The following is a 16,935-nucleotide window of genomic DNA, read 5'->3' as shown; positions in this document are numbered from 1 at the left end:
ATATATCATTTAATCATCAAACTATTCCCAATGATCTATTAGTAAAAGTTTGGTAAAAGAGATAAACTTCACTGGTTGAAATCAGGAGTCAATTGAAACTAGACCACCATGGAAAACCTGGAAGCGCTAGACGGTCGTTTCGTCCTAGTATGGGACTTTTCAGCAGTGTGCATCCACGATCCCGCCCTCCTCACGAGATTCGAACCCAGGACCTATCAGTCTCGCGCTAGGCGCTTAACCAACTAGACCACTGAGTCGCCATCCAACGGTGTTAATGTCTAACTTCAACCAGTCCACGAAGTTGCGCCACCGTACACCATTGTCTTCAGTGAGTTCCTATCTCACAACAGACCTGGTTGATCTCCACTGGTCACTACTTCTCACTAGAACTTCAGGAGTATCTCCTGAATTCAGTCACTAGTGAGCAGGTGAATAATATCAGAATGGGTTTTTGTGGAGATTTTAGAAATTTCACTGGTTGAAATCATGAACCAGTGAAATTTCTAAAATCTCCACAAAAACCCATTCTGATAAAAGAGATAAACATTATTTTTTTATTTTAAAAGTCAATAGAACTATAGTATGATCCCAAAGTTGATTAACCATTAGAACGTCTATGAGATATTTATATTATCTTATTAACTAGTGAGCATATATTATGATTAAGTTATGATAAGTCTTCTAATTGAACGCTAGATTCGGTCCCTTAGCTCTTCCAGTAAAACCTAGGCTAAATCTATACAGCGACTTGAATACGAGAGAAAAGGCTCGAAATATCAAAGAAAATGCTTTACTCTAAAGGTTTGTTTATGTACAGAAAATCTAGGGTTTTTATAGTATTTAAGATGTCCTTGGGTCTCCGGAAAATTCTGGAATGCTTTTAAACACTGTAGCCGTATAGGTAACCATCCAATCAAAAACTTGACATGTGACTTTTCACTTTCTAGATGTTTCTGGTAAACCTTCTAGTGAACGCTGATTAGATAAGATGATTTTCAGAGCCTTTCTTGGCTTTTTTTCCAGGAGTTTCCTGGATCTCTCCAACAAGTTAAGAACACATTATTAAAATGTTGAAAGATTTTGATGTGCTCAATTTTCCACAATATTTATAAAGTTACAGTATATTCACTTTAGAAACTTGATTAGTTTCAAAGATCCTCTCAAATCACATAGTCTCAAAGATAAATAATAAGCATGAAGAATGCAAGTGGGTGGACTTATTGTGAATGAGCCGATTATTCGTCTGGTTAAAACCATCGCTAACATCCTAGTCGATTTTTACATATAAACTCATGAATTATGTACATATTCCTTCGGCCTTTAGGATTTAAACTTAATTTATTGTCTTAGCTTTTTTACTGTACATAGGTAATAGAGAAAGCATAAAGAAGAGTGTGTTGACAAAGGAATTGAATTATAGAGCACAACAAAACTCGTCTATGAATGTAGACCATTTCACACTCGGTTCTTCTATAAAGATATATATACTATTTAATACCATAAGGACTACGTATTACTTGTGTGTATAATTTTCTATGAATTGGTAAGATAACTTTCAATGAGTGCAGCTGATTGTGACCAAATTCAACTATACGAAAGGATCATTTGTGAACAAATGGTTCATTAGTCGCGTATTCTCTAAAGCCCTAGTATTAAACTATATATGAACAAAGTTATTTAATCATAGTTTTGACTTTTTTGAATATAGAATTTGCTTTCCAACAATAAATCATCTCTTCTTCCTTTTTAAATATCAAGACATATTACATTTCACTTGTTACCATTACGTAACAGAATCACTGGGAATGAAATGAGAAATTATATTCCAGTCTTAATTATCGGTCAAATATAAAATAAAACATCTATTCAAATATATAGTTTTCATTTTCCGTTTTAGCGTTTTGGTTAGTTTTCTACGGGATGAAGTCTCTAGCCCTGCTTCTTTATCTGATCTTAGGATCGACAGTAGCTCCAGAGAGGCTACAAGCAGAGTTTTTCTTTCCAGTAAACCTTATTACTAAACAATGAAATAATTGAAAAAAGTTTATTTTGATGGAGTTTTATTCTCTGAGCTGGATAGTCTGGTCGTGGATCTTTCATCATTCTTCTCAAAGACATTATCAGAAAAAACTTCAGATAGACTTCTATCTATCCAACTTAGAGAATAAAACTCCAAAAAAATAATCCACTTAAGCTATAAGCCTTCTCCATCATCTGAAATAGTTTATCATAGATATGAGCCACATACGCCACATTCGATTTTTTCGAAGGCTGTGACACTGACCGAGTGCCCAGACTGAAACATATGGTTATATTAGAGGGGTCACACTCGGAGCCTTCGACCTGAAGGTTTAATCCACAAGGTAACGGATCAACGTAAGGAGATACAATTCCATGGTAGCCGGTTGTTAGGTTTGAAACTAACACGAGTTCACTTGATCTGCGAACGAGAACAAAGACTCAGTGACAAAAGACCAGTAAGCTAGCTATTTGATGCGTCCCAGCTCCGCTAACTAGAGGGAGAAGTCCAAGCTTGGAATGGGAAGTATATTCTGCAAATCAGCTAGAAACGAGCGATAACAACAAACACAATTCAAAACGTATATATATAGTGCAAAACCGTCCTTGGGGAGAGTTACCAAATAGCATACTAAAAGACGCAACGAACCAATAATATTTAAGATATCTTCCAGTGGAAAATAAAACATGAAGGTGACAAGAGCGCCTTTGGCGCGAAAACAAAGAAATTCAAATTTTCCAAATAAAATTACAAAATTAGGTCCTTTCCTAAGTGAGTTCTAGGGATCTAACGTCCCCAACACCGGTGACCAATAAGTAGTTCAGTTCAGTTGATTTAAACTATAAATCTTCTCTATCCTCCGAAATAGTTTATTCTTTCAAAACTTACTTCAAGATATAATGATGAACATTCCCATGTATGAATATCAGTTTCCAAGAAAAGATTATTTTGTTTCTGTTCTAATTCATTTAGTTGTAATTGAATATGATTTAAATTATTTTCAATTTCATTAGTTTTCTCTGTTATATCCGTTAAATCTTTTAATTTTATTGGTAATAAATGAATAAATTTCTCCATTGATTCTTCTAAATATAATAAACGTTCATTTTGTTCTAATTGTATTGGTTGAATTATTGGATCTTGACTTAGATTAGTAGCATTTCGTAAATGTTCTGTAATCTTGAAAAGAATTTTAATTGATTGATCGATTGATTGATTGATTGATTGATTGGTGGGAGGAGGGAGGAAGGGAAGGAGGGATGTTTGGGAAAAAAGAAAAAGAATGAAATTTATGTGATTATAGTAATTGAAAATAGGAAATTGTTATATCCTAGTGAAGATTACATTACGAGTAACGTCTGAGACCTATTAATGGACTAATATTATCTATATATTCTTATGGTATAACTATTCAGTAGTCAGATTATGTATATTTATATTTATCTTATTATAAGCTTCTTTTTGACCTATAGATTATTATTGTACGATTTACTATTCTGAAATTATGCTCAGTTATTGATTACTGTCTCCCACGTTCACAGCCACTTTTTGGCTTTATTGTGTACGAATGTTATTTCCTATTTTATAGTGCGTTGCAGTCTGTTTGATTGATAATATAAACCCAGTATGTCTGAAATAAGTGATTCGCATAGTGGAGGCTATTGTTGGCATTCTGGACTCAGTTGAACTGGCTAGGCGAACAGGGGACCAATAGGACGCTAGGCTGATCAAACCGAACGAACGTCATTGGTTTAGCACAGTACAAGAACGAATAAGTCATATTTTGATAGTCGAATAAATCACGTGATAACTAGCGGTTCATAAAGACAAAACAGAAATGTTGAAATATATAGTCTTTTTAGTAAAATAAAATAAAATAAATAAATAAATGGATAGGATACATATTGAGGAAAGCACCGAACTGTGTCATAAGTTAAGTCCTCACATGTAATCCTTTAGGTCAAAGGAGGAGAGCAAGACCAAAGAACGTACTACGCTGAGAAATGAAAACAGACATGAGAAGAATGAACAACAATTGGATAGAACTAGAAAGGAAGGTGTAGGACAGAGTGGGTTGGAGAATGTTGGCCGGCGGCCTATACTCCACTGGGAGTAACAGGCGTAAGTAAGTAAGTAAGTCAATAACTACACTAGTTGATGTCATTGGTAGTTTATTTTACATAGTTTGGGATATATAAATCATGTTCCCTTCAAAACATTCCTCATATATGACAATATAGTGATTATTCCGTTTTTATTGTTTTAATGCTACCAGTCTTAAACGTTTGTACGTAGATGTCTTTCTTAAATTCAATTTCTCATGAACCATCTGTATGGTGCCTACTGCGGAAGAGAGAGTTGAAGAGGAAATTAGGAAAATACTCTCGAGGTGGACAGAATATAGACTGTGGAAATCATCAAACTGTATCACGAAGCACGCACTAACATGGAATTGTGAAAGGAAATAGAATTGAGGAAGACCAAAGAACACACTGTAACAAGAAATGGAAGCAGACATGAAAAGAATGAATAGTGATTGTAAACAACTGAAAAAGATTATCAAGGACAGAGTTGGATGGAGAATGCTGGTGGTCGGTCTATGTTGATCCACGAGGGATAACAGTCGTAAGTAAGAAGGCAAGTATCCGTATGGTGAACCGGTGATTAATAGCATAATCAAAATAAGAAGTGGACTGACTTCCTGTGCACGCATTCATTTTGGACTAATCATGGTCCTTACTTAATTGGTGATTCACTTCAATAAAGTGTTTTCCTAAACGTATCATATTCATAAGCACCGTCCTGTAGTTGATGACTTTCTTAATAAACTTTATTACTTTTTCACTGAAAATTTGATATTAAGTAGTGTATTTGTTAAACGGACCATTTGTCGTATTTTAGTTTCCTTAGAATTATGAAAAACTCCGCCTGTAGCTCTTCTAGAGTTACTGCCGGTCCCAAGCCCGGGTAAAGGAGGAGGGTTGGGCATGGGGTTAGCGTCCCCATCCCGTAGAAAACTAACTCGCTAAAAAAACGCTTACCAGAAAAAATAATTCAAACCATTTTAACTCTGCCCTGAGAGTTAGAAGGTCTTCATTTAGAAGAATTATGACGCTTCATGGTGAAAGCCGAATTCCTTCGGAAGCCACGAGGCCGATGCCCCTTCTAACAACCAGAGCAAAAATTTTTATAGGTACATGGAACGTTAGAACAATGTGGGAAACCGGGAAGACCAGCCAAATAGCAACGGAAATGAGGAGATACAACTTGGCAGTACTGGGAATCAGCGAAACCCACTGGACCCAAGCTGGACAGAAAAGGCTAGCTACGGGAGAGATGCTGCTATACTCCGGTCACGAAGAGGAAAATGCTCCACACACTCAGGGAGTTGCTCTAATGCTGTCCAAAGTAGCACGAAATGCACTTGTAGGATGGGAATCTCACGGATCCAGAATCATCAAAGCATCATTCAAAACAAAGAAGGAGGGGATCTTAATGAATATTATCCAATGTTATGCACCCACCAATGATAGCAACGACGACATTAAAGATCAATTCTACGAGCGGCTGCAGTCAATCATAGAGAAATGCTCAAGAAAGGACCTCACCATTCTGATGGGAGATCTAAATGCCAAGGTCGGAATAGACAACACTGGATATGAAGATATTATGGGACGACATGGACTGGGAGAGAGGAACGAAAATGGAGAAAGATTTGCAAATTTGTGTGCATTCAACAAATTAGTCATAGGAGGCACAATATTTCCACACAAACGTATACACAAGGCTACATGGATCTCACCGGACCACACTACAGAGAACCAAATAGACCATATTTGCATCAAAAAAATTCCGAAGGACAATGGAAGATGTGAGAACCAGGAGAGGAGCTGACGTAGCTTCAGATCACCACCTAGTTGTAGCCAATTTAAAACTGAAGCTAAAAAAGAACTGGACAAGTGGACAAACAGCAATACAAAGGTTCAATACAGCCTTCCTTCGAGATACTGACAAACTCAATGAATTCAAGATAGCTCTCAACAACAGATTCCAAGCCTTTCAAGATCTACTGAAGGAAGAAGAAACCACCATGGAGGACAACTGGAAAGGCATCAAAGAAACATTGACTTCAACGTGTCAAGAGGTTCTGGGCCTAAAGAAACACCATCATAAGGAATGGATCTCTATAGAAACACTGGACAAGATCAAAGAAAGGAAGAACAAGAAGACAGCAATTAACAACAGCCGAACACGAGCAGAGAAAGTCCAAGCACAAGCTGAATACATAGAAGCAAACAAGCAAGTGAAGAGGAGCATTAGAGCCGACAGGAAGAAATACGTGGAAGAATTAGCAACGACGGCAGAAAAAGCTGCTAGAGAAGGAAATATGAAACAGCTCTACGATACAACGAAGAAACTATCAGGGAAATACAGTAAACCAGAGAGGCCGGTCAAAGACAAAGAAGGCAAGCCAATCACTGAAATTCAACAACAGCGAAACAGATGGGTAGAATACTTCGAGGAACTCCTGAATAGGCCGGCTCCAATGAATCCACCGAACATCGAAGCAGCACACACAGATCTTCCTATAGATGTCAACCCACCAACGACGGAAGAAATTAGAATGGCCGTCAGACAAATCAAGAACGGGAAAGCAGCAGGACCCGACAACATACCAGCTGAAGCACTGAAATCAGACGTCGAAGTAACCACAAGCATGCTTTACCCTCTATTCAAAAAGATTTGGGAGGAGGAACAAGTGCCGATGGACTGGAAAGAAGGACACCTCATCAAGATTCCAAAGAAAGGAGATCTGAGCAAATGTGAAAACTACAGAGGCATTACACTACTGTCAATACCAGGGAAAGTCTTCAACAGAGTGTAGCTGAACCGGAGGAAGGATGCAGTAGATGCCCAACTTCGAGATCAACAAGCTGGATTCCGAAAGGATCGGTCGTGCACAGACCAAATTGCAACACTACGGATCATCGTCGAACAATCAGTTGAGTGGAACTCGTGACTATACATCAACTTCATTGATTATGAAAAGACATTCGACAGTGTAGATAGGAGGACATTATGGAAACTTCTTCGACACTAAGGAGTTCCTGAGAAGATTGTCAATATTATCCGGAACTCATACGACGGACTACAGTGCAAAGTAGTGCATGGAGGACAGCTGACAGATGCATTCCAAGTAAGGACCGGAGTCAGACAAGGCTGTTTACTCTCTCCCTTCCTCTTTCTTCTGGTGGTCGACTGGATTATGAAGACCTCGACATCTGAAGGAAAACACGGAATACAATGGACAGCTCAGAACCAATTAGACGATCTGGACTTCGCAGATGACCTAGCCCTCCTATCACGTACACGTGAACAGATTCAGATAAAGACAGCCAATGTAGCAGCAGTCTCTGCATCAGTAGGCCTCAGCATACACAAAGGGAAAACCAAGGTCCTCAAATTCAAAGCGGAGAACAGCAATCCAATCACCCTTGATGGCGAAACTCTGGAAGATGTAGAATCCTTCACATATCTGGGAAGCATCGTCGATAGACATGGAGGTTCAGATGCAGACGTAAAGGCGAGGATTGGCAAAGCAAGGGCCGCATTCCTACAATTGAAGAACATATGGAACTCAAAACAACTTTCAACCAATATCAAAGTGAGAATCTTCAATACGAACGTCAAGGCAATTCTACTGTATGGAGCTGAAACTTAGAGAACTACAACAACCACAATCAAGAAAGTACAAGTATTTATAAATAGCTGTCTACGCAAGATACTCAACATCCATTGGCCGGATACCATCAGCAATAGCCTTCTGTGGGAGAGAACAAACCAACTTCCAGCTGAAGAGGGAATTAGGAAAAGACGATGGAAATGGATAGGACATACATTACGCAAATCGTCAAACTGCATCACGAGGCAAGCTCTAACTTGGAATCCTGAAGGGAAGCGGAAAAGAGGAAGGCCAAAGAACACATTACGTCGGATAATAGAAGCAGATATGAAAAGGATGAATTACAACTGGAAGGAGCTGGAAAGGATTGCCCAGGACAGGGTTGGATGGAGAATGCTGGTGAGCGACCTATGCTCCTTCACGAGGAGTAACAGGTGTAAGTAAGTAAGTAAGTAAGAATTATGAAAATTCAGTAACCACTAAGTAATCAGTTGTTATAAATGTCCGAGTACTACAGGAAATAAGTCGTGGTCTAAAAATTTGAGTAGTATCGCCTGTCAGTACGAAACAGAATGATACTGGTTTGAATCCCATGGAGCGAATCAGCCCCTTCAATAACACAGATGTCTGTTCAAATATTTATACCACCCATTTACAAACCATGAAAATAATACTTTAAGCCTTCTTGACTTAGATTTGTGTGAACTGAATAATCATGAATTTCAACTGTATGAACTGTATGAAATACTTGTGAGCTATCACAATGCTAACTACTAAGATCGAAATACTGCTTTCTCTGCCTACTTTTTTTGAAATAAGGAGAGAAAAGTATGTCGTAATTCATACTTTCTGTATCTAATGCCTTGAAAAAAAATAATTGTAGGAACTCAACTGATAAAAAAACTTTCTCCGCTGAAGATTTATGGCAGATACTGGTTATTGTAAAAACACATGGAATATTATTATAGAATAACAACAATTTCAATCATTGTTAAACAGGAACTTGTTGGAATGATACACAAATGATGGTGGGGATTATTTAATGTAACAACATTGATGGCAATCAACAGGGATACTATTATTATTATTACTATTATTACTATTATTATTATTATTATTATTATTATTATTATTATTATTATTATTATTATTATTATTATTATTATTATCAGGATAGATGGATGGTGGCTAACAGTGGAATCCAGAACACGCTTCTCGTCCTATTTGGGATACGTCAAATGGATCTACTGCATCCCATAGTTGATGTTCACTCCGGAACTGAAACCTAGTACCGTTCCCTCCAAACTCCATCGCGTTATCCACTTAGCTACTGAGTCCTGATAGCCACTAGCTTGTGTAACGTAGTGAAGCTTCAATTCACTTTATATTGTTTGCTTGTATATTTCGATTGATGTTTAGGAGTGAAATTGATCAGTCTGTTATTGGCATTTGTTCATCTCGATATTACCATAAGTCCATCCTTAAGTGCATCCATCTGAAGAGTCTCAAATGGGACGAAACGTGCGCCCATCTTTGTTTATAATGATTATGACTTAAGGCAATATCGAGGCAATCCACACAGGATGCACATATGCCAACAAGAGACTGATCAATTTCAATCTTAAACATCAATGAGAAGTTCCAAGTAAAACAATATCAAATGAAGTATTTACTATATGGTTCTCTGATTTTAATGAGATATTCTGTTATAATTGTTCTCAAATACATTCAATTGTTCCGATTCATGTTCTTAGTTTACATACATAAATATCATTTAGATACTTAACTATTTTGCTTTAATATCAGATGGGTTTTATGGGTATTATAGTAATTTCAATGATCGACATCATGAGTCAATTAAAGCTAGACCATCATGGAAAACCTGGAAGTACTGGACGGCCGTTTCGTCCTATTGTGTGACTCCTCATCAGTGCACATCCACGACCTCGCCCCCTGCGAGATCCGAACCCAGGACCTACTGGTTTCGCGCGCTAGCACTTAACCACTAGACCACTGAGCTGGCCGGCATCCGGTGGTGTTAATGTCTAACCTCAACTAATCCACGAAATTGAGCGACACATTCACCATTGTCTTCAGTGAGTTCCTATCTCACAACAGGCCTGGTTGAACTCCACTGGTAACGGCTTCTCACTAGATCTCCAGGATATACCTCGTAAAGCAGTCACTAGTGAACATATGTTGATGAATATCAGATGGGTTTTGTGGATATTATAGTAATTTCAATGGTTAATATCATGAGTCTTTAATATATTACTTACTTTTGATTGTTCATCTAAAATATTTTGTAATTGTCCAACAATAATCGATAATCCATTCGATGTACAACGTACTTGTAAATGTTTCAATTTACCATTCGTTTTATTTTCAATTAAATCTTTTACTGAATTGATCCAATTTTCTATTTGATTTAAATGATTATTTAATTCATTTTCAAGTTTTAATTTATCCGCTAATCGTTTTGCTTCTACTTTTTCTAAATTAGCTTGTTTTCTTTTGGAGTTCTAATTTTAAAAGAAAAAAGAAAAGCACATTAGATTTATAAGTATGATGATGATGATGATGATGATCATTAATAATGAACCAATGGTGCACATGGGCTCCAGTATCCTGAAGGAACAAATGGCGTATGAACCAATCGTTGGTCACCGGCTACCATGGAACTACATCTCCTCACGATGCTCCACTGCCTTGTGGATCAGACCTTCAGGTCGAAGGCTCCAAATGTGGCTCCGTAAGAAAACCACCTGGTTCGGTTTGGGCACGCGGGCAGTATCACAGCTCTCACACATATCAAATGAGACTTGTGCGGCGCATATGTATCTGGTGCCCCCTTGCACCAATATCAATGTGTTAAAATAAAATAATTATCAATGTTTGGGCTTAAAACTCCCAGTGATCTATTTACTCCTTAGTGTTATGATATCCACCAATATCTTTGGGTTGTTGATGATTCAGTAATGAAAATGAATGAGGAGACTTAAAATGTAATTCATTAGATTTATATTTGTTGACTAAATGATCTTATACTTTGTAAATGATATTTAAGTCTGGTAATTGATCAGTTGTTTAGTATTAGGTAAGCAATGTTCATACATCTGTCCAGTTCTCTATAGTTTATAATGATTCTCGAGCTGATTTTATTTGATGACGCAGTACTAAGGATTATTAAATAATAACATACATTGATGTGCTTCTGAAAGAATACAGAAATCATGCAAGCATCACAGAAATAATAAAATGTTCCAAGAAAACTTATAGAGACTCACGTGCAAATGGGTTTATTCTCATTTAACTCAGTTAAGCCCTTTTACTAACTTATTTAGCGGACAAAGTCATCCGCACTATAACAATTCATTGTACCCTTATTATTATTTTGTGCTTGTATGGAATACGTATGCTTGAATATTGATTACTGCCTACGCATTTATTCACTCTGCTAGTCTTACTACTAACCGCTTATTCGATTCGATTACTCATTCATTTCACATGGTATATATATGTCCATGTTATTCATATTGGACTCTCAATCACTCACTCGCTCACACGCTCTCGTCACGCTCTTGCTCTGGCTCTCGCTCGCTTGCTTGCCTTTCGGCACAACTTTCTATGCTTGTTTAACGCATCTGTACATTTGGATATATGTGTGTGGTCTCGCAATAAACGTAATCAACACTTCGTATTTGCCTTCTGATTATTATACCGTTGGGGCGTGATACAGAACGGTTAGCAAGACGAATTGTATACGAAGTTAAGGATTATATCGGATACCGACCACCACATAATTGGCGATCCCGACGCGCGAACACGAAACAATCTTCAACGACATAATCCAATTCCTAAAATCCAACGTACTCGATTACAATTGTAACTATCATTTGGATTATAATCATAACTGTGGATTTATCATCTCATTATTTTAATTATACGTACATTATCTCACAAACATCATAGAACATAACGATAATATTCATAGTAAACAACGATATTTTACAAACAATTGATATTTTGGTGCAATTTAGTAAGTCCGTTCTTTGTTATAAATTGTACCATTTGTTTTTATCATTGTTTTTATCGACTCACTTTTCTCTGTGACATTCGCATTATATTTGTGTAATTTTTTATCTTTATGAATATGTCTTTAAGTAACGATACAATAGAACTTTCCCAAACGCCGTCCGTGAGGTCCATTAATGTAACTATTCCTCCTTTTAAAGTAACATATCCTCAACTTTGGTTTATCAGGCTTGAACATTGCTTTGTAGCTAATCGTGTTCATACACAGCGAGATAAATTTGGCCACGCGAGCTCGCTACTTCCAGATGAAGTAGCAGATAATGTACGAGAGATTTTAATCAAGCCAGACATAGAAAATCCATACGACGCATTAAAACAGGCAGTGATTAAAGCCGTCTCATTAAGCGATCGGCAAGCCATCGAACAACTTCTCAGTCAAGTGCAGATAGGAGATAGGACTCCATCGCAACTAAAAAACTATATGAGAAGCATAATCGATGACAGAAAAGTAGATAAAAACATATTTTATCAGTTGTGGTTACGACGACTTCCAGCGAACGTGCAGCAGATCCTTGCGGTTGAGGACAGCGATGTCGATATAGACAACATTGCTAAAATAGCCGATAGGATTTATGAGAGAATGAAACAAACGAGTCCGCAAAGGCATAGTACCACAATAGATGGACGAATCGATGCATTACAAAAGGAGATTAATGTTTTATGCCACAAGCTGACGAAACTAAATCAGAGCGATACGCAAAGAGGATGGTCACGAAGTAGATCAAGGGAAAGAAGTCGATCACGTTCTAGGAGACGCTCAGCTCCTACAATATGTTGGTACCATCAAACTTTCGGCGATAAAGCTCGAAACTGTAGATCATCATGTAAATTCAAACGAACACACCGATTGTCGATAACCGCCGCAACAACTACAACAGCTCCTAGAAACAGTCGTTTATTTTACGTTCAGGATAGAGTAACAGGCGCTCAATTCTTAGTGGATACGGGAGCAGAAGTAAGCGTCGTGCCTCCAGTAAGTAACGAAACACGAAATATCGATACAGCGCTAACGCTTAAGGCAGCAAATAAATCCGATATAAAAACATATGGCAAGCGAAAAGTAACCTTGAATTTCGGTCGTACTACCTCATTCCGCTGGGAATTCATTATCGCAGATGTAGCCGTACCTATAATCGGTATTGATTTCTTAAAGAATTTTGACTTACTAGTGGATACCCGACGAAACCGGCTCGTGAACGGCGACCATTCAGTAGTGATAAGAGGAGTAACGACTGGTCACGCATCCATGAATTTAGTAGTGTCAAAAGACAAAAACGAGCCATATAGATCGCTTCTAAACGAGTATGCTGATCTGACGAAGGTATCATATGATAACAGAGATCTTAAACATACGGTACAGCACCATATTATAACGAAAGGTCCACCGACTAACTCAAGACCACGAAGGTTAGACCCGAAAAGGTTGAATGTCGCGAAACGAGAGTTCGAAAAGTTGACGAAGCTTGGTATCATAAGACCTTCTAATAGTCCCTGGGCGTCCCCATTGCATATGGTTTCGAAGAAGAATGGGGAAATCAGGCCATGCGGAGACTATAAAGCTCTTAACAAGCAAACGATAGCAGACAGATATCCGATACCACATATCCACGACATTACTACCAATATGGAAGATGCCACGATATCTCCGAAAATCGATCTCGTTCGAGCTTATTACCATATTCCCGTAACGGCTATAACTACTCCATTTGGGTTATTCTAGTTTTTGCGAATGCCCTTCGGATTAACTAATGCAGCCCAAACCTTCCAAAGATTCATCGATCAAGTCATCAGAGGTTTGACAGGAGTTCACGCATATATCGATGATATACTAGTAGCTAGCGCTACCAGGGAAGAACATCTACAACATCTACGACAGTTGTTTGCGAAACTTCAAGAACATGGCATTTCTATAAACATTGAGAAGTGTGAATTCGGAAAAGAGTCTTTACAGTTTTTAGGTCACAATATAACTTCTCAAGGCATCACACCAATAGCAACAGAAGTCGACGCCATTAGGAATTATCCTCGACCCGACTCATGGAAAAAGTTACGCAATTTCTAGGGTTAATAAATTATTACAGACGATTTATCCCGAATTGTGCGTCAATATTGCAACCATTAACAGATGCGTTACGCGGACACGCACGGACATTCCAATTATCACCAGACGCGATTCAAGCATTCGAGCACGCTAAAAAAGCACTAAATAAAGAAGTGACACTAACTAGACGAAAGAGCGAAACACCGTTAGCTATCATGACAGATGCATCAGACATAGCGGTAGAAGCCGTTTTACAACAATTAGTAAATGGCATATGGGAACCGCTCTCATTTTTTTCGAAAAGACTGAATCCGACACAAACAAGATATAGTGCTTTCGGAAGAGAACTCTTAGCAATCTACTTAGCAATAAAACACTTCCGTCATATGGTCGAAGGCATAAATTTTACCGTCTATACAGACCACAAATCACTAACGAAAGCATTAAGCGCAAAGCAAGACAATTATTCCCCGAGAGAGATCCGACAACTAGAGTTCATTTCACAGTTCACGTCCGACATACAGTACGTTAAAGGACAAGAAAACGATGTGGCCGACGCATTGTCAAGAGCAACGATAAGCACACTTACTTACTTACTTACTTACTTACTTACTTACTTACTTACTACTTACTTACTTACTTACTTACTTACTTACACTTACTTTTACTTACTTACTTACTTACTTACTTACTTACTTACTTACTTACTTACTTACTTACTTACTTGCTTTACTTACTTACTTACTTACTACTCACTTACTTACTTACTCACTTACTTACTCACTACTTACTGCACTTACTTACTTACTTACTTACTTACTTACTTACTCACTCACTTACTTACTTACTTACTTCACTTACTTACTTACTTACTTACTTACTCACTTACTTACTTACTTACTCACTTACTTACTACTTACTCACTCTACTTACTTACTCACTTACTCACTTACTTACTTACACTACTCACTTACTTACTTCACTTACTTACTACTTACTCACTACTTACTTACTTCACTTACTTACTTACTTTACTACTTACTACTTACTTACTTACTACTTACTACACTTACTTACTACTTACTACTTACTTACTACTTACTTACTTACTCACTTACTTACTTACTTCCACTTACTCTTACTCACTTACCACTCACTTCACTTCACTTCTCACTTACTCACTTCACTTACTTACTTACTCACTACTTCCACTTACTTACTCACTTACTTACTACTTACTTACTTACTTACTTACCACTTACTTACTTACTTCACTTACTTACTTACTTACTTACTTACTTACTTACTTACTTACTTACTTACTTACTTACTTACTTACTTACTTACTTACTTACGCCCGTTACTCCCAATGGAGCATAGGCCGCTGACCAGCATTCTCCAACCCACTCTGTCCTGGGCCTTCTTTTCTAATTCCATCCAATTCTTGTTCATTTTTCTCATGTCTATCTCCATTTCCCGGCGTAATGTGTTCTTTGGTCTTCCTCTTTTCCTTTGACCTTCAGGATTCCATGTGAGGGCTTGTCTTGTGACGCAGTTGGGTGCTTTCCTCAATGTGTGTCCTATCCACTTCCAGCGCTTCTTCCTGATTTCTTCCTCCGCTGGGATCTGGTTTGTTCTCTCCCACAGTACGTTGTTGCTAATAGTGTCCGGCCAATGGATCTGAAGTATTTTGCGTAGACAATTGTTAATAAATACCTGTATTTTCTGGATGATGGCTTTTGTAGTTCTCCAGGTTTCTGCCCCATACAGTAGAACTGTCTTGACATTTGTATTGAAAATCCTGACCTTGGTGTTGGTTGACAGTTGCTTTGAGTTCCAGATGTTCCTCAGTTGTAAATATGCTGCTCTTGCTTTGCCGATCCGCGCCTTCACATCTGCATCAGATCCACCCTTTTCATCAATGATGCTGCCCAAATACGTAAAGGTTTTTACATCTTCCAAATCTTCTCCGTCAATTGTGATTGGATTGGTGCATTCTGTGTTGTATCGGAGAATCCTGCTTTTCCCTTTGTGTATATTGAGACCTATTGCTGCTGAGGCTGCTGCCACACTGTTTGTCTTCTCCTGCATCTGTTGTTGCGTTTGGGATAGAAGGGCCAGATCGTCTGCGAAGTCTAGATCATCCAACTGCATCTTAGATGTCCATTGTATCCCGCGCTTCCCTTCAGACGTTGACGTCTTCATGATCCATTCGATCACCAGGAGAAAGAGAAAGGGTGAGAGTAAGCAACCTTGCCTAACACCGGTCTTCACTTCGAACGACTTTGTCAACTGTCCTCCATGCACGATTTTGCAGTGTAATCCATCATATGAGTTCTGTATGATATTGACTATCTTCTGAGGCACGCCGTAGTGTCGAAGAAGTTTCCATAGTGTTGGTCTGTCCACGCTATCAAATGCCTTTTCGTAGTCAATGAAGTTGATGTAGAGTGATGAATTCCATTCAACTGATTGTTCCACAATGATCCGTAGAGTTGCGATTTGGTCTGTACACGATCTATCCTTACGGAATCCTGCCTGTTGGTCACGAAGTTGGGCGTCTACGCAGTCCTTCATCCTGTTTAACAATACCCTGTTGAAGACTTTTCCCGATATTGAGAGAAGGGTGATGCCCCTGTAGTTATCACACTTGCTGAGATCGCCTTTCTTCGGTATTTTGATCAGAAGTCCTTCTTTCCAGTCTGTTGGTACTTGTTCCTCATCCCAAATTTTGCTGAGGAGAATGTGGAGTATGCTTGCAGTTGCCGCTACGTCTGCTTTCAGTGCCTCTGCTGGGATGTCGTCCGGTCCTGCTGCTTTGCCACTCTTGATTTGTCTGATGGCCATGCTGATTTCTTCAATTGTTGGTGGGCCAACATTGATTGGGAGGTCCGTGGGTGCTGCTTCGATGTTGGGTGGGTTCAGTGGAGCTGGTCGATTCAAGAGTTCTTTGAAGTGTTCTACCCACCTGTTTTGTTGCTCTTCAATGTTGGTGATTACCTTGACTTCCTTGCTTTTCACTGGTCGTCCTGGTTTGCGGCGATTTCCAGAGAGTTTCTTTGTCGTGTCATACAATTGTCTCATGTTTCCTTCTCT

The 16,935-nt window shown here is 38.4% G+C and overlaps 1 protein-coding gene across 1 annotated transcript in view; it reads right to left on the bottom strand.

The window, feature by feature from the left end:
• The window catches only part of MS3_00010501 (uncharacterized protein), a gene marked incomplete at both ends in the record, with an annotated part of 137,077 nt that overhangs the window by 80,873 nt on the left and 39,269 nt on the right, over positions 1-16,935 (bottom strand). Inside the window, 2 exons of the mRNA XM_051218877.1 lie at positions 2,909-3,199; positions 9,983-10,225. Of these exons, the coding sequence (XP_051072574.1) occupies positions 2,909-3,199; positions 9,983-10,225 (534 nt within the window). The remainder of the gene's footprint in view (positions 1-2,908; positions 3,200-9,982; positions 10,226-16,935) is intronic.

Source organism: Schistosoma haematobium, chromosome ZW, assembly GCF_000699445.3.
Source record: "Schistosoma haematobium chromosome ZW, whole genome shotgun sequence".
NCBI lineage: Eukaryota > Metazoa > Platyhelminthes > Trematoda > Strigeidida > Schistosomatidae > Schistosoma > Schistosoma haematobium.
This window is presented reverse-complemented; position numbering and strand designations above follow the sequence as displayed.